A 25,597-nucleotide genomic window follows, 5' to 3' on the forward strand; every position below is an offset into this window, starting at 1 on the left:
CGTGGTGCCAGTAGCACGATTGGCCTGAAAGTGTAACAAAACACAAGAAAGTGTATTCGCCCAGGGAGAATCCTCGTCGAATATCGAGGCTGTTTTTCCACGCGAGCCCTGCTAAGCTCTGCGCGTGAAAGCGGGCAGTGCCGCTTTGCGCTTCCCCAATCGCCGTAATTTGTGGGTGACCTATCAAACGTTTGCATCTTTTGGGGATTTATCGCGGGAAAATCCAAGCAAAGTGACACAAATCTCCGCGCTGTGGCCGAGTTGTCTGCTTCACTGGGCTTGGCGAGTCTTCTCGCCCCCTTTGTGGCAGTGCCCGCGTTGCCAGGCTCGGCTCAACGTGCGCGGTGTTTTCGGACGGCATCCAACGGTCGCTGTTTATCGCTGTCGTCGGCAGTACGGATGCGATGAGGAGCGCGACGATGGCCAGGCGAGATACGACGCACAGAAGAGCGGGAGAGTGGAGCTCATGGCGAAACCGGCGTTCTCCCTCACCCCTATCATCAGTCCCGGTAAAGTGCATCATGGGAGCAGTTGCATAGCACAGTGGCGGCACGAAATACCTTTTTGCAGACACAGATTGGAGACGTTTTGTCTCAATTCGTTGGTGCGTAGGGCCCCTTGTCGATCCACTGCTGGCCGTTGCACGTTAGTGTAGAAAGGGAGAAGGACCAAAACTGGTTCTGATGTCACCCGCCATCGATGTCAGCCGCGGGCCGGGAATCGAACGCCATCATGAGTCCACCCAGATTAATAACACAGATCAATGATTAATAACGAATGATAACGGTAAATACAACTAACTACTGAGCATTGAGCAACATGTAATGTTCCTGGAAATATTTAGTTTTTGAAAACTTCCGCTTTGAAAGAAATAATCTAATTTTAAAACGTCAAGCAAATTCAAAGTAATTGTTGGGTTTTAGTGCACAGACCTTTCGAGTGTGTTGAGATATAATCGTAATGTCTCTTCCCCTGTAATCTCAAATCTCTCATTTTGAAATTAAAACAATTTGTCAACTTTAAATGTGTAATCCCTTGTTATTCAATTATATGTTTTTTTCCCTGTGTTGAACCAAAATAATGTCATTGTTTTTGTTTTTCATGATATAGGGAGAGAAGGAGCGGCACCTCTTACGTCAATGGCTACACCCTAGAATTCATTTGTTGCACAGTCCTTTTCAAACGGGGCTTGCCAATTTATTAAAATGAGGCACTTACAGATAGCAATCTGCGTACGTAATAGGACCCTTTGTCACCTTGCGTGGCCATTATTCTGTTGCCTTAATTGCTGGTGTAAAAATACATCTGTAAAATATCTGTTGTGATGTGAATGTCCATCACGCGGTTTCACAGAGTCCCTCCATTGTCGTGACACCACCACCCTCACCCCCACATTGTCTTGTCATTAATCATCATCTGCATCTTGATAATTTGTCACTTCCCAACAGCAGCACCCTTTCTGTTTATCATCGTAATCGTGCTCATTCATCACTGCCGTCCTCATTCGTCACTGCCAGCGTTATCTCCGCCATCGTCGCCGACAATGTTGCCGTGTCCTTCAGCACCTTGGCAGCTGTCGCCCCCCCACTTAACTTACAGGAAAACGTGACGTCTCAAAATAACGCACCACCCCTCCAGACGTTGGCGCAGTGAAGGCGGGGTGGGGAGGACGAAGGAACCGATATTTCACCTGTGGCGACGCACGCGATGAGCCCAACAAAAATAGTTCTCCTTTCACGTCTGCCAAATGTGCCCGCTCACATCCTATTAGCGAGCACCTGGCCGCAATAGTTGCCGCAAGGCGCCCGGGCACCGGTGTTTGGCATGGCCACCTGTGTCTCCTCCCCTCGGGGAGTTGCGTCATTGAGGTTTTGGCAGTGATTGGCGCGTTCACCAAAGCCCTGCGTCGAATGGAATGGCGTAGCGCTTGGTGGCTGCACGGCAAGCAAAATAAAATAAAAACCTCGGCGTAGCACGTCGTGTTATTGCGGCTGTCTGCCACAGGGCGTGCTGCGCGAGCCAAATGGCACGGCGCTGCTCAAAGTGTGCTCTTGGGCGCATCTTCGGGTCGCGCCGTGCGGGACGGTGACCGACGTTTCGCTCCACGTGCTTGGGAGCTTCTTCAGGAACTCATTTTCAGTCACGGAGATGAAGTGTCCGTTTGTCTACCTCTCTTGCCGAGGGAGAAAATGCCCGTGAATTACCAGGGTCGTCAGACATACTCGGACAAACAGACTTTTCATCCACGCTTGGGAGGCGGTGGTTGTGGTGCATTTAGTTTTGTGTTTGTGTCAAACGCACTCTTATTCCGTAAGCAAGCCGTATTCTAAAAGACAGATAATTACCTTCAAAGTGACACCCAATAATGTATCCATCGGTTGATTTAGAAACATTTTTGGCTCTTGATGTAGCCTAATGTCTGTAGTTGTCCTTGACACATTCACCTGTGGATTTCCTGGGTGATTTAAGGGCACTATAATTGTCAGCTGGTTAAGTGCACTTGTTTCCTTTGTTTACGAGGAAAGCCTAAGCCTTTTTGTAGGGCGGTCCTGCCAAGTTGTTACAGTTAGGGGCTGATGTTGTTGCGTAATCCCAATGTAATATTTTTTCCAGTACATTTTTCGGCGTTGGGATGTTTGGGCAAGTACCAGTTACGTTTGTCCGTGTTTTTTTTTTAGCTACGAAACGAAATGGGGAGAACCCGCAGGAAACCCACGGAGAATAAGGGGGGGGGGGGGATGGGGTAACATACAAACGCCACACACATAGACACCTGAGTTGGGACTCGAACCCCCAAGAACCTTCCTGTGAGGCACGAGCGCTGCCACTGCGCCGTCCTCTGCCGCCCTGGCTAGGAATGTACCGGCTCGGTGTGCTGCGTGGGGTCGTGGTTGGGATGGCTTATCTGACCCGCACCGACTGCGCGAGGGCTCTTCAATGTTATCTTCCATCGCGGCCGCTCCGTGCTTCGACCCGGCGCGCTCTGCTGTTAGGTTGGAGTTCCCAAACGATTTTCCTTCACCCCCCCCCCGTGGCTTGTCTCTTTATAAGCGCGGCCACGACACCATTGGCAATTTAAATTCAAAAGGGACCGGAGCCGGAGTTTTCATGCTGTGGGAGAAAACGCCGTTGTTGGTCGGTTTCGGCGTCATCTTAAAAACAAAAAATCCACGTCATCGATAAACCCGCTCGCTCTTGCCGTAACCGTGCCCCTGTTATTTTTTGTCCCAAACGGCGGCGGCCCGCGTGCACTTTTATCGTGCAGGCGTCGATCGTGGCGTTTATCGCTAAAGTGCCGCCGAAGAGCCAACGAGGTCTCTCGCGGGGGGTGAGGGGGGGGAGACTTGTTTAAGCCTAGCCGGTGTAATCCTTAGCCTTCGCCTCTCCTCCGCACCGTGCGTCTACATATATTTAAATGAGACACGCCACGCCGCCAGTGGGGTGCGGCTGTCATATAATGCGTTGAAATTGAAGCGAGATGATCATAATAACAATGATGGTCCGTCAAAAATAACCGTCATCGCCATCAATCGCCGTTAACGATCATTAACGTCATCATTTTCAGTCGTTGTTGCCCATTCGTCGTCATTAAAATAAAATTATGCTTTTCCAGACGATGTTTTAGCGCTGAGTCATAAATGCAAATGCTGTACTTTTGTTACGTTTATATTCCACTGAATTTCCACCAAGATCATAAAATCCTGCCTGTGTTTGTGATTAAATGTGTGCTTTGTCGCCTATGTTCCAGATGTAAGTGTTGTGCTTCACCTGTGTTGAACCACTGACTGCAAAGCAAACACGAATATTTCCTAACGTTCACACGCATTGATCACAAAACCTTTCTCTCTCACTGCGGCCTTGGGGTCTACAGAGTGGCGGAGCAAGGGTAAGCAAACGACGTGCGGTCGCGATACGGTGGAACCCGGTTTAACGCCAGCACTCTCTATATATTTGAAATAATAAATCAACCTTCCGTCCAGTGAGTCAACTCTGACACGACTGCGCCCTGGATTGGTCGTCTTGCAAGTGGTTACGGTCGGAAACGCCGTTCAGCGATTGTGCACTGCCGCCGGCTCCTGATTGGACGTCATTTGGCTGCCTTGCTTGAGCATCCGATTGCTTGGTGGTGGTGGTTGTTGTTGTTTTCTCACTCCGGATTGGTTGGCACGTTTGGAGCGTATACGCACGAAGTGCTTTCGGGTGTTGGCGCTCATTTCGCCAAAAAAAAGCTATGCGGTTAAATGCAATTTCCCGTGCCCCTTCTGAAGAGAGCACGGCACTTTGGATTTACAACCACAATTTTTTCTCTCGTTTAGTGTCAAAATTCCTTGCATTTTCGATGCATTCAGATGCTACGTTCTAACAGCGCACCAAACGGGTTCCGCCGTATTTGGCAATACATTTTTTTTCCCCTTCCACGCTAAAAATAACGAACGTGTTTCGCCGCAGCCATTGTGTACATCGCGCGTTTTGATAATCCCATCAGGCTTGGCAACCAGAAATAATGAGATATGTTTTCCATGCAATTATTCTGTCTGCCCGTCTCTCTCTCTCTCTCGCTCCTCTCTCTCCGCCTCGCTTCTGTCTCTTTCTGCCGCTCGCTACGACGCGAGGTGTCGCGAGCTGTGAGCGAGCGAGCAAGCGAGCGCACCGCTCCTGCCTGTTCAGGATGAGAGGCGTCGTTTTGTGCGTGGGTGACATAACGGTTTCGGGAGGCCCAGACGGAGAGAGCGAGAGAAAGTCACGCCCACGAAATTAGGCAGGAGACCTTTACCGCAGGATTAATGTCCCTTAGTAGCAGCGGAGAAGGCGGAGCGCTGAGAGCAGGGGTCACATGAAGGGAGGGAGAGGGAGGTTGAGGCTGGGGAAAGAGCAGGGTGGAGGGGGGGCCTCGCCCCCCCCACGACGACCCTAAGGGTCGTCGTGGGCTGGAGGGGACACGAGGCAGCCGTGCGTGAAGTCGCCTTGGGGGCGGGGGATGCGATGCCAACGAGAGGATGCAGCGGGTGGATGGGTGGGGGAGAGGCGGTGGGGAGGGTGGAGGGGTGTGAGGCTTGCCGGCATGGTTGGCGGCGCGTCAACAACAACGCGTGAACGAATTGGCAATTCAGTTTGCCATTAGCGATGAGGAGGTGGGGGGAGGACGAGGCGCTCGCCGCATGGCCTTGGAACGGAGGGCCGTGGCGATCGTCGCTCACGACAGAGGGGAGACTGCCCGGGTTGAGGCTCGGCGGCCCCTGCGGTGCCGATTGTTCTCGGTTGGCACCTCGGCCGCCCATGGCTTCGCTTGCGCCGCTTTTCGTGGAAACGAGGATGGGGGGGGGCGGAGGCCGCGGGGGGGCCGTGCCCAGACGGCCGTCTTCCCGCGCGCCGTGTGACCCCGGGCGCATGCTTCCGGGTGTCGTCTCGGTACGCCTCTGATTAGCACGCTTGGCTTCGTACGGTGCGAAAGAAGTTCAGCGCACAGCATACGTACAGCGCCGAGACAAATGACAGAGCCCACACTGCCCTGCACGTGCACGCCCCTAAGCGGAGGCTGATCCTGGCTCTGCCTCGTATCGAAGGTTGCACGGGAATACCAGGGCTTGGGGCAGTGATCGCCAGAGAAGAGCAGTGCAAGAACACGTTGCAGGGCTGCCCCTTTATCTGTTATCAAATAAATATATCCACACACGTGTCCAGCGTTGACTGTTGTGGGGTGAGCCGCGGTGCAGCAGATTGCGGCGACCCAAAACGGTAGAAACGTGACCTCGAAATTCGGAGCCGAATTTCATCATTGGTGGTTGGCACGTCCGCTTCGCCCCACGCGCGGACCATGCGTGAATCCCGCGGTAACGCTCACCGCAGGTGATGACAGCGATTCGAGCGAAACTGCGACTGAAAGAGTCCCACGACGTGCAGCAGGGGCGTAACGTATCGCTGCCGAACCCCGATTCCACCGATGCTGCGACTTGCCCGCAAGGCATCGTCAACGATTCATTGATGAAGAATAAACTATTCTTGGTAACGTTTTGGTGAAAGTAGCGGCCACTAGTGGCTGCTAAAGGGTTAACGTAAAACCCACTCGATGACAAAAGAAAATAGCCTCCGTTCGCTCCATATGTGATTAGTTGTTAGTCGCTTGTATTAATCAAGCTTAAGCAGCATCAATCGGCGCATCGTTTCACGTGTACGTGCACAGCCCTGCTTGCCACTCCACTGCTGGCTGAGGGCCTCCCAACCCACGTCGTTCTGGCCGCAGGCGTTATTTGACCATACTTCACCGCGCTGCTCCGTGTGCGTTGGTGAAGATGGGGGAGGAGGGTGCATGGCAATACAGTGCACGAAGTATTTTGCTGCACTGCCCGCAAAGTAGCCCCACACGTGATATGAGTCACAAAAGCTAAAGGTGCAGTCCCACCATTGCTGGTGGAAGGGTCTCCTCCAGGGAGGGCTCTTGGAGAGGAGGCTCTAATTTTGGTCTTCTCTTTCACACGTGCCGGACATCTCAGAAGAGTTGGGAGTACCCGCACTTCACCCCACTACAGGTGGCACCTACCGATCGTCTAACTGTGGGTGTGCCCATTTACACTGCTGGGTGGACAGAGGTGGCTGGGACATTTCATAAACTTTTCCCATTCTTTTAACTGCCATGCTGGGAGATCGACCCACGAGCTGTGGATTGCAAGTCCAGTGTGCCAGCAAGCCCCAATGCCTATCATCGTGTGTTCATTTTGAGCAAGGTTTGTGTACATTTTAATTGGCGGTGTCTCTGTGTGTACCCGCGTTGTTTTCTTTAGCGGAGACGCACACCGTGGGCTACAGCCAGTCCAGCCTGATCCATCTCGTGGGGCCTTCGGACTGTGCCATTCACGGCTACGTGCAGGGGGGTGAGTGTCTCGTTTGCGCGCGCGCGCGCACGCACGCACACGCACACGCACGTGCCCATTATCCGCTCGGGGCCACACGCCGTGTCGCGAAGAATCGCTCCGCGTCTTCGCGTTGTCCTGGGGTAAAATAGAGAAGCTTTCCCCGTGCGTTCACGGGGTGTACGGCACAATGTCCGACTTTTTGTTCCAATGTGCCAGAGCTTCTTCGGCAACTGAACCGAGCAGCTCACCTTCTACCTTGGGCATAATGGGGTGGATGGGTGGGTGGGTTAGAGCTATGTGCACCCCAGGACCACACCGTTTCTGATGCTACTCACCACTGATGTTAGCTGTGACTGGCAGTCAAACTTACATCATCAGGTTCATAGAGCAAGGCACCAATCACTGTCCCACCACCCCCACGACTGTGGGGAATGAATAATTTCCACCAATGACTCAATGATTGTGTTGAGAGGGAGACACGTGGCCTTTTTGACACACCACTTAAAATCTCTGACCTCACCAAGTAGTGTCTTCCTCGAGTTAATTCTCAGACGGCGCAAATTACGTTGGCTTGACATCCACGAGCACAAGGCGTTCAGAAGTAGTCAGCATTACGTTGATTCTAGATTTAAAGCTTTCGTGACTGCAAGGATCCATACTCTTTGGTTCTATTCGGTAAAGTCACGTAGGTAAAAAATAAAACAACAAAAATCACGACGTTTCGGCCACAACACAAGCGGCCTTCATCGGGTGAAGGGACCAGGCTGTCTTGAGGACAGCGCTGGAGTGAAACACAGCCACGCTCAGACCGCGACCTTTAAGCTGTGTGCGAGGAAGCAAGGTGCCTTGACAAAGGAATTAGCATAAAAATAGCATTTGATTGGCCGACTTAGCATGATGAACGGTGTAGAGGTGGTGTACATGCGGGTGAACATGCCAGTTGGCGCGGGGGGGAGGGGGAGTTTACCTATTTATGGTGTGAAAAGGGAATTTTTAAGAGCTGTTACAACGCTGTGGGTGATCACGATATAATTTTCTCCGATACCAAGGTTCTTTGCAAACCCACGTTTTTTTTTTTATCAGAGATTTGTTCACGAGGCAATTCAGATCTACACAGACACAATTTCGACCGAGATGGTTTCAAATTAAGCAACCATTGGAAAGATCTTCTAAATCGAACCAAACATTAAACTAATTTTCAATGGTACAGTATATTTTTCAAGTAGTGGTACCCCAAACTTTCGCAGCTCTTAAAAATTCCCTTTTCACACCATCAATAGGTAAACTCCCCCCCGCGCCAACCGGCATGTTCACCCGCATGTACACCACCTCTACACCGTTCATCATGCTAAGTCGGCCAATCAAATGTTAATTTTATGCTAATTCCTTTGTCAAGGCACCTTGTTTCCTCGCACACAGCTTAAAGGTCGCGGTCTGAGCGTGGCTGTGTTTCACTCCAGCGCTGTCCTCGAGACAGCCTGATCCCTTCACCTGATGAAGGCCGCTTGTGTTGTGGCCGAAACGTCGTGATTTTTGTTGTTTTATTTTTTTACCTACGTGACTTTACCAAATAGAACCAAAGAGTAAGCATTACGTTGCATCAGGTAATATACCTCTGGGGAAGTGGACGCAGGCATGGAGTGGATGCACATGTGTAGTGGACGCACGCAGCAGACGCGCGCACGCCGTGCCACCTTGGGCTGGAACAACCCCCTCGCTGTACTCGTAACGAGGTTGCTCATCATCATCACGACTATTTCATTTGTTAGGCTTGTCGGTTGGTGGAGGGATTCATGACACAAATTTGGCCAGATCATTACACAGCGGCCTCACCCGAAAAAATATATTATGAATCGTAAATCACAAATGTTGACCGTCATTACAGGAATAATTTGTTTCCACTCACAGTCCGGGTTTAAATATTGTTAGGAATAAAAATCCATTCGACTCGTGAAGGAAACTGCACGGTATATTGTGTTGTTTTCTTTATTAATTTAGAATTTAATCTCGTTGCTGGCCTTTGGCGAGACCTTTAGGAGTCCTCTCCAAAAGGCCTCAACGATAAAACACGTCTCACATCGTATGATTGTATTGACGAAAACTATTTCCGGGAACACTTCATTTAGGTGAATTTTATTTTGTGAACATGTTTTATTTACCGGCCCATGCTTGTTGAGTCGAGACGCACTGTGAATATCAACTGCACGTTGGCCCAGAAACCTACAAGCATAAGCCCTGCAAGCTGAGCAGCTTTGAGCCTGGATATTGCTCGGACCTGCGATCGAAATGGACAATGCATTGTTTCACGCTCAGCGGCTCAGTGGGTGGTGCCACGTAAGGTCCAGCAAAACAGGTTGCTGTACTGGACTTTTATGCTCCCACGTCTATTCTCGCCAGCCTTCCCCATCCCGCACAGACCAGCGTGGTGAAACATTGTCAAACAGCAACTCTCGTGTATGTATGTAAGTTTAACTTCTTTCGCACCATACGTAGCCAACCGTGCTAATCGGAGGTGCGGATTATGACCAACACGGCATGGGGAATCCCTCGTGCAGCAGCGGACTGACAAAGGCCTGTGCACGCACGTGTCGAGTTGCACGTGCCGACACTCGATCGTTCTTCATCCAGGCGTGAATATCCCCGCGTTGGCATTTCTTTCTGAGCGCCGGTGTGCAATGGTGATGACGATAATGGTGATCGCTTATTTGCTCAGCGAACTCGTCAAGTGTGGACAATATAATTGTGCGTTGGCCTTGTGGATTATGGGCATGAAATAATGAACAGACTGGGAAGGAGCTGTTTAACTAGCCCAAGCGACCTACGGGCCCTCCGGAGCAGCTTCTGTTTGAACAGGTTTTGTTTCAGCGACAAACTCCAGAACGATTTCGACTTCCGTGAGTCCCATCGGCAGGATGCGGCCTGTTCAGCATATGCAGCCGGGTTGCCTGATGTTATCGGTGAAAGCTGTGCCCAAAACTCCGTGGGCACCATTGAGCACGGTTCAGAAAATGTTGTTCTAAACGATCGTTTAATTCTCTGCTCGATCGTGAGCAAGGACATGACCCACCAACCCCTTGGGAGCAAGGCCAGCTGTGCCAAAATCCGAAGTCATGTGCTTGTATGAGACGTTGCCTCTTTGACCGTCCCCTCATAGCGGTGAGATGTTTGGATGGCTTGCTTTTATAATAAAAAATGGTCGTCATCGGCAAAATAAAACAATTTTTTGGGTCCTCCAAAATGCAGAGCTCTCGAGGGCCAATCATGATGTAAAGCGGTGTTGGTTGTCAGTGGGAAAACCGTGGCTTCTTAAGAGTTTTGGCTTCTCTCTGAGTGACTGAGCATCGAATTTCAGCCTGGAGGCCCACGACAGAGGGAGGCTTTCGCCGGGCGTACCAAATACGAGGGAGAGACATCACAGCGATACTCTGCTGCTCCCGACGCAGTTATCTAGCTTGCCCACCTAAATGTAAAATTGTAGTTGTTATCTCTACATCTACATCAGCCGTACGAAAGAAGCTGATCAACACGCTTTGAGACCCCGAAGGCAAACCGGGAAGGCCCACGCCAGGGGTCAACTCGTGACGAATCGCCGTGAGACGATCCTTCGCTGGGCTCCAAGCTCCATGCAAAACACCGACAAACTATGAGCTAGATTTATTTTGCCAGGTAAGGCCCACTGAGCTATACGGCTCGTTTCCCAAAGTGACCAACGGAAGTGACTTATCACGTGGAAATTTATAGCAGCCAAATACTCTAAAGAGCATGTTCATTCAAAATTTTGAGGGAAAAACCGGAGGACCTGGAGAAAACTACACGTGACCACCGGGAGAACACGCAAACCCCAAATATAAGACATCATCAGGGTCGGCATCGAACCCACGACCTCCTGTATACCAGGCGAGGTGGTTAACATCTCGCCACTGCGACTCCAATTAATTGGGGCTTCTGTAAAATCCAACGCTGCCCGTCGTCGCAGGGTCAGGACGAGCGCCGGTGTCCGCGTCCTTCGCGCGCGCGCTGCGCTTTCAAAACTCGTCGCAAAACATCAGTGCCGCCATCACAGCAAGGTCGATATTGACCTCCGAAAGTAAATACCGGCTTGATTGAAGCGCGAGCCCGTTCACAAACAATCAGGAACTCGGATGTGGCCATGCGGTGGGGGGTGGGGGGGGTGGTGGGAGGGGGGAGTTCTCTGGGGGCAAACTCGTTCTCGGTGGCGTGAGCGAGCACCCCTCCACTTGATGACCAGAATTTGGTCGAGATGTCGTGTATACAAGCGGGCGAGTAATTGGTTCCAAGGCCAGGCCGAGCGTGGAGGAACGCAAATTTGGAAGATTTCGATAAAACAATACATTGGGCTGTGGGTGGGGAAATAAGGCCGGACAAATATCTGTTGTCAATTTAAAATATATTTCGTCGTGAAAGCTCGACGTTGCGTTCCGATGTCGAAATTGTCTTTTGAGCGTTCCTGTCAATGCGAGAGGCTTGGGGCAGATTGCAGCCGCTCGCAGGAACGCCGGCGGTGAGAGACGGAGGAGGTGAACCTGTCGCCAGCGACTCATAAACATCGCTTCAAAAGCGCTTCGTCCTCGTGCCGGCCTATCTTACCCGACCAGCCGGTTCCTTCGACGCGTTCTCCCTTTTGCCGTTCGTCCGTCAGTCCGTTAATTTATAGGCGCGCTGATTTAAATTGCGTTGGTTACTCCGTGCTCGCCGCTGTCCCCGCAGCACTCGCGGGCGCTGGCTTGAGCGCGGCGCTCACGGAAGCTGCCGATAACAACCCGTAGCGGCGGTGGCGGCGCCATTGTTCCGCGCGGGGCCAGATAATATGTACCGTGCTGCTGAGAGAGAGACAGGAGGAGGGAGGACTGTGGGTTTGGAGAACGTACGCGACTAAGAGCCGTCGTGTTGACCGTGAAGCGAAGTGAGTGAATGGGCTTGTGGCAGGGTGTGTCCCCGAGAAGAGACAATGGCTGTGGTCGAGGCTAGCGATGAAGTGTCAGACAAAGGATGGAACGTGCCCTGCGGAGAACTTGCGTCGTGCGGAGATAGTATTGTTGAGATTGTATTGTTTCGGAAAGGTTGCGAGTTCCTGTCCAGATTGAAGGTTAACTTATCCCACCACCACCGCCATCATCACCAGTATCGATGTCGCCATCATTCCAGGGTTGATTAAAACAAAAAATAATTCGCATAATTCTGGTCATGTGACCGGACCTAGGAACCCAGAGTTGCGTAGCGATGGTTACTATTTTATTTTTTACTAAGTTGTCTAAATAATGCGTCTCCTCTTTACTGCCTGTCTCTCTGTCTTGTTCTGCCTCGATTGTTCCATTATCCTAACAGTAACAATTATTTATATAATATGCATAAATTGACAAAGAAAAATAATAATTCTTGCTTGCACATTTTACCCTTGTATTGTGAGCATAAGGATTGAGAATTTTCGAGCAGTTATTTGGTAAATAGTCCCTGAGTCAGAGCAGAAATTGGTGCCGATTTATTTATACGGCAAATAAGAGGAAGACCTAGCAGAGATTGGCTTGACGGCCACATAAGAGGTTGGTGCCAGAAAGATGTGGCCATACTTGACCATATTGGCACAAGACAGAGGAAAGAGGAAACAAATAACGAAATGTACAGTGGACACCAACGGGCTATCTGCCCATGACTCGCGGTGGTGGTTGTGGTGATGGTGAAATCAGAGTGAACTATATAACCCCACTCATTTGAAATGCATATCACACACTTCAATGCTTTTGGCCGCATGAAGGAATTGGAACCGCCAACGTTGTGCCAACTCTCAAGTGGTACCGAGCAGTCAAATCTGTGGTTCATGGGCCATAGCTAGAGTGTATGATTAGCGAGCAGTAGTTAAAGTGGAACGTTGCAAACGTATTGCAGAGCAGCAGCGTGCGCGCCCAACCAACTGCTGTGCAATCAGACGAGTGGCCTGCGCGATTGTAAATATCATCGGAGCCGTTACGACACGGTCCCAAATATAAAAGAAAAAGGAACGACAACTGTAGCAGAGCTCTCGAGGCAGCGAAGGCAGATTGTTTATTAAACAAGCCAAGTGTAAAATTGCGCGGAGGCTCACGAACGCACAAGACAAACATAAAAAAACGAGATTTAAATGTTTTATAAAGGACCTTATGGAAACGCAATCAAGTTTGGACCGTCCAATTTCTCGCTCACCTTCACGTTGGTGGGGGGGGGGATATAAACAATGTCCTGGTAAACAATGGCATTGTCGCATCAACGCTGTGTTTGCAATTCCTCGCCTGCCATGCTTGCACTTTCGAAAGTATCAAGCCGGCAGTCTTTGCTTTTCAAAATGTCAGGAATTACAATCCAATGTTGAATGTTTATTTTTGTCGATAGCCTTTCCCAGCAACGTAGACTTATCCATATAGCTCGAGTGGCTTGTATTTGTTGTTATGATTATTCTTGTGTATATATTGTCGTCTTATACCTGCTTCTTGTAACCTCACTTAATCTGACACCCTGTGTGTTAGGGGAGTGAGAAAATCCAGAACTTGATCTTTTCGGTTTTCCACTTAAAAGGAAACGGGAAAGCTGCTGTGTGTTTCGCACATGAGTGCGAGTGCACATACATGGGTGTGGCTAGAGTCGTTGGGGGAGCGGTGGTGTAGTGGTTAGCCAACAGCGAGCATTCGTGGCAAATTTCTGAACCAATCTTGGGTTTCCGCTAGGTCGACTTAGCCAGTTGGGTAAAGATCAATACTGGGGAGACAAAGGCGGCCGATCGTGGGGCGCTTGCCACCCCGTCGATTCGTTTGCCATGCCATCCCTTTCTGTGCTCGCTAACGGTGTTTGCCCCCAACGGCCTATTAAAAAGGCTTCACGGGAGACGTGTGTACGTGTGTGTATGTATGTGGGGAGCGATAGTGTAGCGGTTAGCGCTACGCTGCGCTATGAACCTGGCGACCCGGGTTCGATTCCCGCTCACGGCCAACACCAGTGACGATTATCTCAACCGGTCCCGGGCCTCCCCTAGCTCGACTCGGCCTCAAATGAGTACCGGGTGTTGTGTGTAAACATCGTCACTTAGGAGACAAAGGCGGTCGGGCGTGGTGCTGGCCGCCCACCCCCTCGTGTGCCGTACCAGCCTTCATAAGTGCTCGTTAACAGCACTTACCCCAACAGTCTGTTCAGGCTATACGGGGATGTGTGTCTTTGTGAGTGCCGTGCTGGCCACCCACCCCCATGGTTGCTGTGCCGGCCTTCATAGGTGTTTGCTAACACCACTTGCCCCAACAGACTATTAAAGGCTATATGGGGATATTTGTCTTTATATATTTATGGTATCACATGGCATGTTTGTATAACTCTTAACCCGCCCATGATATGTTTGTGTTAAGATACAATGGTGCAAGTCCTTTTGTATGGCATCTCTGTGGAGGTAATAATTAAATCCGTGACCCTTTTCCCCTGCCACCAGTCTCGGGGATCCTTGACATGACTAACCCCATTTGAGCAAGACCCAGCACATGCATTATTTGTCATCAAAAGATTACAAAGTCATGAATTATGAATCTCATGTACCCCCTATTTCAGAAGAACCTGTTAAGAGACTTTAGCGTGCGTTTGAAAAATCGGATCAACTAAGCCTTCACCGAATCAAATATATGGTCTATCTTGTACATCATACATGTTAAACAGTTGCGGTGATTTTGATTTAAAGCTTTCGTGACTGCAGGGATTCATATACTTGGTTCTTTCGGTAAAGTCACGTAGAAGGGAAATATAATAATAAAAATATAAAACAATGAAATTATCATATTTTTATTATTTTATTGTTACCGAAAGAACCAATAATAAGTTGCGGTGATATTGAATATATTGCAGCAGTGTAATGTGTGCTTACTCTTTATATATGAAACAGATTGGTTGTGATTTGGGCCTCGTGTTATGTAAAGCAATGCAATCTTCATTAAAGCGCAGCACTTTCGTTCACGTAATCATTTACGAGGGTGCTCATTGCCGAGATGCCAGCTAATGTGAAACAGACACGCGTCTGAGAAGCAGAACTGACAAACGCAATACGATTATGATTTCAGCTGATCTATCAATAAGGAACCACCGACACTGTTAACCTAATAATAACGTTTCGTTTTACGTGTGTAACACATACATAGCGTGTCCGTCGTTCATGCACAATCGTTGGGGAAGCGCAGAACAAGCTGGAAGGCAGCAGCCAGGCTTTGATGAGCCGGCGCTACCGACAATTGCCCGTTCCACCGACGGCCATGCGCCTGGGTGTCTTGTATGGGCAAACAAAGACCGCCCCCCGAATAGCCTGAACAGACTGTTGGGGCAAGTGCGGTTAGCGAGCACCTATGAAGGCCGGAACGGCACACGAAGGGGTGGGTGGCCAGCACCACGCCCGGCCGCCTTTGTCTCCCCAGTGGCGACGCTTATAACGCACCGCACTGGGTAACATTTGAGGCTGAGTCGACCTAGGGGGAGGCCCAGGGCCAGTTCAGATAATCGTCATCGGTGTTGGTGGCCGTGAGAGAGGGAATCGAACTCGGGTACGCCGGGATCGTAGCGCAACACGCTAAACTGCTCTGCACGCACATACGCACGCACTAACGCACGCTCACACGCACGCACACACGTGCACGCGCACACACGTATGCACGTGCAAGCGAAGCGCCCATTTCTGGCGGCCATAGTGGCGCTCTTTATCGCCCCTTCCCTCCTGGCATTTCCACTGCGACCCTATTCTGTCACATTGCATTTTAAGGGGTTGCGGTTTTTTTGCTTTGCTGCGATTTAAGAGTGGGCGGGTGGTGGGGGGAAATAAATAAACAATTGTTGTTTCTCCGCGCCCTGTTTGCTTTATGAGCCCATGCTGTTTGTATCCGTTTCCTACGGCGAAATTTCGGACTGTGCCATGAAGCACGGTAGGGAGCTCTGTCTCCAGCTCCGTTCATATATATAGCGCTTAACTCTCGCCTGGCTTCACAGTCCGGACTCTGATGCATACGGTTACAACCAGGCCTTAATTTCCTCATGGAATATTTTTCATTTGCCGTCTAATTATACAATTTTGAGACGGTGACGCCGGCGACGCAATGGCCTGCCCTTGCCGGCGATGTCGGGGGGATCTCTAGCGTCCGCTGTGAAGCAGGCGGCGCGCGTAGCGAGCAATATCGGCGTGTAGTAACGTCGCGGTTTTGACGCACCGGGGGGGGTGGTGCGGCCGCCGGATTGGAACCGTGAACCCTGCGCGGCGACAAGCGTGGAACGGCGCCACCGCTGGGCCCCGTCAACCGGCCTGCGGTCACGCCGTGCTCGCCTCGCCAAGTCGGCAGTTCCCATCCTACACATGCAGGTGTGGCCGTGGGCTCGTTCCGCTTGGCATTTCCCTGAACGGTTCGCACGCTGCCACAGGGTGGCCGGTGAAGGCCCTGACACTTCGGTCGCGAGAGGCAACAACCGCCGTGTACCGGTGCCAGAGCGCGTGCCCGCTAGGTGGGGGTGCAGCGTGGAGATCTCTAGGCGGTCAGGGGGCGGCAGCACGGCAAAAGTAGGTTTGTGAATCCACCTGTGCTCACTTGGGAGGGTTGCGTGTGTCTGGTTATTTGGGTTTCATGCCAACTCCCAAACATCCCAATCCTGGACCGGCCTTGGAGATAAGTGAAAACATAGATACACATTTCTCGCGTTAAATAATTGCATCATTAGTATTTACCTGCAACCAAATTGTACAAAACTCTATAACCAAGCACGTGTAGCTATCCATTTCCCACTCTTCCTTGCCGCAGACATAAATATTGGCTCTCTTTAAATGGATAATGTAAAATAAATAGTTTAACTTCAAAATAGGATGTCTATTTCTGCTTTGCAGCATCGCTATAGTTTCACATCTCCTGACTGTGGCCAGCCCTTCAAAAGCACATCTCCTAAGATAGCCAAGAGATACCCATCGGCTGAAGCAAGCAGACACAAGATGGTAATAACAGTCTGAGGGACAGCAAGCAGCTATTCTCCGTGGGTCAATGATGTAACACATCCGCACAGCAAGCCAGGCGTTCGCAAACACGTCGCCAGCGATCGCCAGATCCTGATGGCGCATCTCTAGATAGCAACATCTACCGACATGCTCCAATCCCTCGGAGGACATCTCTCGAGGTGGCTGCACAGACAGCGAGCGATGATCCTTGGCACCGGCTGCTGTTCCCCCCGCAGCCTTCGGAGTTGCGCACCGACCTCGGTATCGTTCAGCACATCTGGAAGGGGGGGGGGTGTTGGGGAAGGGGAGCATGTGGGGGGAAGGTGGAGGAGAGGGGCATCATCCCAGTCCTTGTTTAACCGACGAAGAGTCCTCTGTGGACTAATTAATTGTGGCCACGGCACATCCGTCGAATTAATTAGGGGGTGTCTCATTATCATTCCGTGTGGTCCACGTGGCTCGTGCCAGTGGAAAGGTTGCCCGTGATGAATGCTGGGGGTGTTTGACCTGGCAGCATTGTGCGCGGTGCATTGTGGGTGTTCGTCCGGTTCGTGCGTGTGTTCGTCAGGTTCGTGCGAGTGTGTTCGTCAGGTTCGTGCGAGTGTTCGTCAGGTTCGTGCGAGTGTTCGTCAGGTTCGTGCGAGTGTGTTCGTCAGGTTCGTGCGAGTGTTCGTCAGGTTCGTGCGAGTGTTCGTCAGGTTCGTGCGAGTGTTCGTCAGGTTCGTGGAAGGGAATGGGGGAGGGTCAGGCTTTGCGCTGCTGATATCTAAAAGGGCCCGGTTCAGATGCTGTGGGAGGTTATTGCCGTGATGCTTGAGGCTTTGCGGCTCAAACAAGCAGTGTTGATACGCCTGCATGATTGTTAAATATATAGGTGTAAGCAACCAATCTATACTTTTCAATCCTTTGTTGATTAAATTATTTTAATTGTTTGTGGATTTTTTTCAAATGAATTACCACAATTTTAATTAACTGCTGCTATTTGTAAACGTGAAATGCTCGACGTCTGCAGATTAAAGTAAAAGCAGCACGTAACTTAATGTTCAATATATATAAAAACAAACTCGCTGTGGTCAACACTGCGGTGGAGTGGACAGCGTAGAGCCCAACAGTCGCCCGGCCAGCCCTGGTGATGGCCCTCGGCCGGCGATTTGTTCCCAAGGTCACTCCGCTCTCTCGTCTCCCCGATAGCACGACCGTGGGAGACTCTTGATGGAGCGGCGATGAGCGAGGGCAATCGGACGTGAGCGGCCCACGTAGCTCGGGGGAGCAGGGAGAGGCGGGGGAGGGAGGCAGAAGAGGGAGGCAGAAGAGGGAGGCAGAAGAGGGGAGGCCACCCCCGAAGACCGCGCGTGTAGCGTCGCGCACGGCCGAGTGGTGTCACGCGCCACCAGGTGACGTCCGATCGGCAGGGTTGAGGCTGCTTCGGACTTGGACACGCAACTGTCCTGGGTATGCCGGGTGTTGTAGGCTGACGCTGTGAGGTTTGGGGGGTCCTTTTTTTCGTTACTTACCTTCCCAGTTGCTGAACACAGGTCTGCCGCACCGTGCGCGGTGATCCGTGAGCGGCACCTGGCTGAACACGGGGGCTCAGTGCCCCCGTGGGCGACTGACCCCTCCGATCGCTCGCGTTTTGTTCCCGAGCGATTATCGACGCTCGACAGCAGGGCGAGGCGAGCCGGAACGTCCGGTTGGAGAGGGGTTACGCTCCTCAACAGGCCCAGATGGGCGGTTTTGTATAGGGTCCTCTATGCCGGAGAGAATCAGAATACAGTGAGGGAAAAAAGTATTTAATCCCCTGCTGATTTTGTACGTTTGCCCACTGACAAAGAAATGATCAATCTATAATTTTAATAGTAGGTTTATTTGAACAGTGAGAGACAGAATAACAACAAAAACATCCAGAAAAACGCATGTTTTTTATTTGAAATTTAATGAGGGAAATAAGTATTTGACCCCCTCTCAATCAGAAAGATTTCTGGCTCCCAGGTGTCTTTTATATAGGTAACGAGCTGAGATTAGGAGCACACTCTTAAAGGGAGTGCTCCTAATCTCAACTTCTTACCTGTGTTGAGGCGTAAATGATGACTCAGAGGCAGATCTTCGTGTAGGGGCTTGCGCCAGTTGTTTTATTAAAGACCTCGCTTTGCACACGACTCCGTGTACTGCACACTCACAGGCCTACACTCCACACCCCAGGGGAAGGGTACTGGGGATTCCCTAGCACCCGCAGGCTACGCTAGCCTGGTGCCAATTTCCCCCTACCCTGGGTCCCGACTTTCACCCTTCACGTTCCTCGACCCTCCAGACGACCCTGAACCCGTGACGGGTTCCAGCTTAAATCCCCCAGGGGTACATGACGTCACCGTCCCGCCCCCTGTCCATGACGTCACCATCCGTGACGTCATCGTACCAGAGGGCGAGCGTGACATGACGTCACTAACTCCTACTCTACACAGGTAACGAGCTGAGATCAGGAGCACACTCTTAAAGGGAGTGCTCCTAATCTCAGCTTGTTACCTGTATAAAAGGCACCTGTCCACAGAAGCAATCAATCAATCAGATTCTAAACTCTCCACCATGGCCAAGACCAAAGAGCTCTCCAAGGATGTCAGGGACAAGATTGTAGACCTACACAAGGCTGGAATGAACTACAAGACCATTGCCAAGCAGCTTGGTGAGAAGGTGACAACAGTTGGTGCGATTATTCGCAAATGGAAGAAACAAAAAAGAACTGTCAATCTCTCTCGGCCTGGGGCTCCATGCAAGATCTCACCTCGTGGAGTTGCAATGATCATGAGAACGGTGAGAAATCAGCCCAGAACTACACGGGAGGATCTTGTCAATGATCTCAAGGCAGCTGGCACCATAGTCACCAAGAAAACAATTGGTAACACACTATGCCATGAAGGACTGAAATCCTGCAGCGCCCACAAGGTTCCCCTGCTCAAGAAAGCACATATACATGCCCGTCTGAAGTTTTCCAATGAACATCTGAATGATTCAGAGGACAACTGGGTGAAAGTGTTGTGGTCAGATGAGACCAAAATGGAGCTCTTTGGCATCAACTCAACTCGTCGTGTTTGGAGGAGGAGGAATGCTGCCTATGACCCCAAGAACACCATCCCCACCGTCAAACATGGAGGTGGAAACATTATGCTTTGGGGGTGTTTTTCTGCGAAGGGGACAGGACAACTTCACCGCATCAAAGGGACGATGGACGGGGCCATGTACCGTCAAATCTTGGGTGAGAACCTCCTTCCCTCAGCCAGGGCATTGAAAATGGGTCGTGGATGGGTATTCCAACATGACAATGACCCAAAACACACGGCCAAGGCAACAAAGGAGTGGCTCAAGAAGAAGCACATTAAGGTCCTGGAGTGGCCTAGCCAGTCTCCAGACCTTAATCCCATAGAAAATCTGTGGAGGGAGCTGAAGGTTCGAGTTGCCAAACGTCAGCCTCGAAACCTTAATGACTTGGAGAAGATCTGCAAAGAGGAGTGGGACAAAATCCCTCCTGAGATGTGTGCAAACCTGGTGGCCAACTACAAGAAACGTCTGACCTCTGTGATTGCCAACAAGGGTTTTGCCACCAAGTACTAAGTCATGTTTGGCAGAGGGGTCAAATACTTATTTCCCTCATTAAAATGCAAATCAATTTATAACATTTTGACATGCGTTTTTCCGGATTTTTTTGTTGTTATTCTGTCTCTCGCTGTTCAAATAACACTACCATTAAAATTATAGACTGATAATTTCTTTGTCAGTGGGCAAACGTACAAAATCAGCAGGGGATCAAATACTTTTTTTCCCTCATTGTATGTATTTATATTGGAGGAATCCAATGAGCTATAAAGATTTTTTTTTTTACAGGTCTCCAGTAGGGGTGGCTAAGAGCGTTACAACAAACACATTACCATAACACGACAGCATTGCAAAGTACAGGCAAGGCAAACAAAGAGAGACCAGCGAGGGATGTCAGAGCCCTTGCTCGCACACAGACGCAACGAAACACAAGGGAGCAGTGGGAACGTCTTGATCCCCGTGCCAATTCGACGGACGGCCGCAGAGCGATTTGTGATGGATGCCATGGTGATAATGGTCAAAGGCAAGCATTTCATGGCCACCGTGTGATTGATGACGCGTGCGTGCATGCGCCTGCGTGTGCGGCCGTGCACGCTTCTGTGCCGCTGTACTTGCGTGCGCATGTGTATGCAGGGCATGTGTAGTTATTAATTAGCGGTGGTTAGCACTCTGAAACAAACCCGACGAACCCGAGTTCGTTTCCTGCTCACAGCCAACATTGGTGACGATTATCTGAACTGGTTTTGGGCCTCCCCTAGGTCTACTCAGCCTTAATTGAGTACCTGGTACGGTGTGTAAACATCAGCATTGGCGAGACAAAGGTTCCCTGGTGTGGTGCTGGCCACTGAGCCCTTTGTGTCCCGTGGCAGAATTAATAGGTACACCTGAACAGCACCACCGGTATATTGAAGCCTATTTGGCGATCTTTGTCGTAGTTATTTTATGGCATATGTCATTATGGCATATGTCGTGTGTGGAGAGCGATGGCCCAGTGGTTAGCACGTTGCACCATGGAACCCGGCGACCCAAGTTTGATTCCCAGCCACAGCTAATATCAGTTGCACGTGATAGCTGAACCTTTCCTGTGCTTCCCCTGGGACGACTCAGCCTGATGCAGTGTGTCAATTCTGTATGAGCAATGGGGAGACAAAGACGGCCGGACGTGGTGTTTGCCAGACCACCTCCCCTTTGGGTGCCATTTCAACTTCCGTAGGTGCTCGCTTGACAGCACTTGCCCCGACACTCTGCTTGGGCTATACCAGCGGGCCTTTGTCTCTTTTATGTGTGCATACGAGTGAACGTGTGAATGTGTGCCCCGCATTTGGTTCATTTCAGTGGGTGCCTTCCGTCATCCTCCACCCACTCGCGTCACTCAGGCCACCTTCAATTGGCACTGGCTGTCACCTCCGAGTGCCACGCTTCACAGTGAATATAAACACGCTTAATACCTGTGGATTTCAGGAAATATGGATTTTTAATACCACTTAAATTTTGTCTCGGATATGAAATGCATAAGGATAAAGCCCTGAGGCATCGTGCACGTGTGCGTGACGATTATCTAAACCGGTCCTGGGCCTCCCCTTGGTCGGCTCAGCCTCAAATGAGTATTTGGTGCGGTGCGCAAACATCAGCACTGGGGAGACAAAAGTGGTTTGGTCTGGAGTTGGCCACCCACACCTCGTGTGCCTTGCCGGCCTTCATAGGTGCTCTCGAACATCACTTGCCCCAAAAAGTCTGTCAAGGCTACACGGGAGATTTTTTTTTGTCTCTGTGTCTGATTAGTCATTGTTTACACAGCTAAAAGTAGCGTGCGCTTTCCCACTGAATTTGGCACAGCTGCTGACTGCGAGAGAGCCATCGCAGCACTGAGATTGTTCACACTTTTCTTGTAATCTGCGCCATTTGGTGCCAGGTAGATGCTGGCTTAAACGTCTGGCCGCCACGCGGCACGGCGCTCGGTGCGTTGTCCTGGGCGTGACGTTAAACTGCATCCGGTGATGGTGTCACCAAAACAACGCTGTGAGGGAAGGCAACAGGAAACCACTTCAAACACCACGACCCCCCAGCCTAAATTCGCCGGGGCTTCTCAGAACGCTTTATTACCCATCTCATCCCAACCGTCTGAAAGGGGCACCCCCAGTGGCAGCTGGCTCTGTGTGGTCTGCCAGTGTTGGGGGGTTGGGGGCGATGACGCCAATCTCCCACTGTCTGCCTTGTGTCTCTTTCTGGTATCTCCGTTATGTCTCATGATATCCCTTATGTCTCCCTTACGTACCCCCCTCCCCCCGTCGTCGTGACCGGCGCGTGACGCAGGCGTGACGATGAAGCTCATGGACGAGGTGGCCGGCATCGTCGCGGCGCGTCACTGCCAGACCAACATTGTCACGGCGTCCGTGGACGCCATCAACTTCCACCGCAAGCTGCGACTCGGTGAGACCCGGCACGGCGTCGCACCGGCTTCCCCTGCCTCTCGCTCTGCTGTTGGGATGCATAATTAACAAAAACTACATTTCTACATCGGTGTCCTCAGTGTTATATGAGAACCGAGCCGACCGTCATTACGTGCGGCTATCTGCTGAGCCTAACGTGCCAGCCCCCGACTTCCTTTGGCTTCCTCGCACGATTACGATCGTGACGCTTTCCCGTTGCCTCTGTGTTCCTCCCTCCCAAAGCAATATCCTTGCTCCCCCTCCCCCAGCCTCTTGTGTAGAGGATAGAAAGAAAATCCTCCCCAGACTTGACCGTGTAATTAAATGGCCCCCACCTGAAGACGGCAATACCCATGGAGAGAATACGTCAATAGGGTCGAGTTTAACCTCCCCTTTCCCGGCGGCAAGCCGCTTATGCGATCGATGCGATGAACGGCAGCGCTGAATTCAAACTCTGTCCGTGAAGGCCGAACGGCAAGACGGGAAGAGATATTCTCCAATTTCCTCCACGGTAAGAGTCCGTTGTCTGGACAGATTTTATGAGTCCCTGTATCCTGTCTTCTTCTAGTCTGTTATGCAACAAAATGTAGACTGCAGAGCAGAATGAGATGGGGTTTTTTTTGTGAGCGTCCATGGGGAGAGGTAACGCTGCGGTTTCCCACGCTGCGCGGCGAACCCCGCGAGACCGGAGTTGCACTGCCGACCATGGATAGGAACGGCAGTGGCGTGTGTTATATCCACACTCTATCGTGGGCCTCGCCGAGGTCGACTCGGCCTTAAATGGTTATCACTTAGCGTGGCGTGTGTGAATAAAAGCACTCGGAAAAACAAAGGTGGTCGGGCGGGGTTCTAGCCGCGTCGGCCTTGCTTGCTAAGAGCACTTGCCCCAAAAAGTCCATTCGACGAAACAGGGAATATTTGTGTCTTCGCCTAATAGGTGCTCATCAGCAGCCCTCGCCCACCTATTTGCCTCACCGTTTGATTGTTTGTGAGCAGCGTCGTCATTTCGAATGCGAATCTTAGGGTTAGGCCTCGCCTGGGTCGAACTCAACGTGAAATCAGCACCTGGTGCCAAGGCGTGCGTAACTCCCGATCGCAACACCCACCACCACCTCGCGGCCCGATCCCGTCCTCTTGCCCCCCACCCCCCCCAACGACTCGCCGCCGCACGTGCATCCAAACGACGAGCGCGGTAGGAGGCCTTCACCTCGGTTATTATTTGTCGCGTCGTCGTCTCTCGGACGGCTCGACCCAGTAGGGGGGGGGGGGGGTGGTCCCGCCACCTCCTCCGTCCCCGCCACCTCCTCCGTCCCCGCCACCTCCTCTTCCACGTCGTGCCCACCGGTTTCCCCGCTCGCGCCTCCTGAGCCCCGTTCAACCTCCACCCGCCAAGCCGTCGAGTCGGCGATGATAGCGGCGGCGCCCGTTACCGTTCGTCTACTTAATTGGCCGTTTGTGCCGGGTTGTTGGAAAAAGCAATTTGTAACGGCTACCGCGCGACCATATGTGTGTGACTTGCCGTGTGTGTGTGTGACTTGCCGTGTGTGTGTGTGACTTGCCGTGTGTGTGTGTGTGACTTGTGCGTGTGTGTGTGTGACTTGCCGTGTGTGTGTGTGTGACTTGTGTGTGTGTCACTTGGCCGTGTGTGTGTGACTTGCCGTGTGTGTGTGTGTGTGACTTGCCGTGTGTGTGTGTGTGACTTGTGTGTGTGTCACTTGGCCGTGTGTGTGTGACTTGCCGTGTGTGTGTGTGTGACTTGCCGTGTGTGTGTGTGACTTGCCGTGTGTGTGTGTGTGACTTGTGTGTGTGTCACTTGGCCGTGTGTGTGTGACTTGCCGTGTGTGTTTGTGACTTGCCGTGTGTGTGTGTGACTTGCCGTGTGTGTGTGTGTGTGACTTGTGTGTGTGTCACTTGGCCGTGTGTGTGTGACTTGCCGTGAATGTGTGTGACTTGCCGTGTGTGTGTGTAACTTGCCGTGTGTATGTGTGTGACTTGTGTGTGTGTCACTTGGGCGTGTGTGTGTGACTTGCCGTGTGTGTGTGTGACTTGCCGTGTGTGTGTGTGACTTGCCGTGTGTATGTGTGTGACTTGTGTGTGTGTCACTTGGCCGTGTGTGTGTGACTTGCCGTGAATGTGTGTGACTTGCCGTGTGTGTGTGTGATGTGTGTGTGTGTCACTTGGCCGTGTGTGTGTGACTTGCCGTGTGTGTGTGTGACTTGCCGTGTGTGTGTGTGACTTGCTGTGTGTGTGTGTGTGACTTGCTGTGTGTGTGACTTGCCGTGTGTGTGTGTGTGTGACTTGCCGTGTGTGTGTGTGTGACTTGCCGTGTGTATGTGTGTGACTTGTGCGTGTGTGTCACTTGGCCGTGTGTGTGTGTGTGTGAATTGCCGTGTGTGTGTGACTTGCCGTGTTGACTTGTGCGTGTGTGTGACTTGCTGTGTGTGTGTGTGACTTGCTGTGTGTGTGTGTGTTGTGACTTGCCGTGTGTGTGTGTGTGACTTGCTGTGTGTTTGTCACGTGCCGTGAGTAGGAGGCCCCACGCCGCCGTTTGTTGAATAATGCACACGTTGCCCTCAACTCATAAATACAAATGTGTGGCGGCTTCTACTTCAGCGGCGTCTTTAAACGCGGCCCTCTTTGCATCCACATTGAAAGGCGCTATGTTTAGCGCACGGATATCATTATGACCCGAGAGTACGTCCGCCGAGGAGACGGAGCGATGGGTCTCTCCATCGTGTCCCTAGAGC

At 51.4% G+C, this 25,597-nt stretch overlaps 1 protein-coding gene across 7 annotated transcripts in view; it reads left to right on the forward strand.

The window, feature by feature from the left end:
• ACOT7 (acyl-CoA thioesterase 7) overlaps positions 1-25,597 on the forward strand; it is a 99,496-nt gene that overhangs the window by 44,628 nt on the left and 29,271 nt on the right. For 5 of the 7 annotated variants that reach the window (XM_032968212.2, XM_076072951.1, XM_032968216.2 and 2 more), the window contains 4 exons: positions 395-509; positions 3,872-3,886; positions 6,780-6,869; positions 22,735-22,851. In XM_032968212.2, coding sequence (XP_032824103.1) covers positions 395-509; positions 3,872-3,886; positions 6,780-6,869; positions 22,735-22,851 — 337 coding nt within the window. The remainder of the gene's footprint in view (positions 1-394; positions 510-3,871; positions 3,887-6,779; positions 6,870-22,734; positions 22,852-25,597) is intronic. The other 2 variants (XM_076072950.1, XM_076072952.1) reach the window with 1 other exon arrangement.

This window comes from Petromyzon marinus, chromosome 39 (assembly GCF_048934315.1).
Source record: "Petromyzon marinus isolate PM22_M1 ecotype Great Lakes invasive population chromosome 39, UKy_Petmar_22M1.pri1.0, whole genome shotgun sequence".
NCBI classification, from domain to species: domain Eukaryota; kingdom Metazoa; phylum Chordata; class Hyperoartia; order Petromyzontiformes; family Petromyzontidae; genus Petromyzon; species Petromyzon marinus.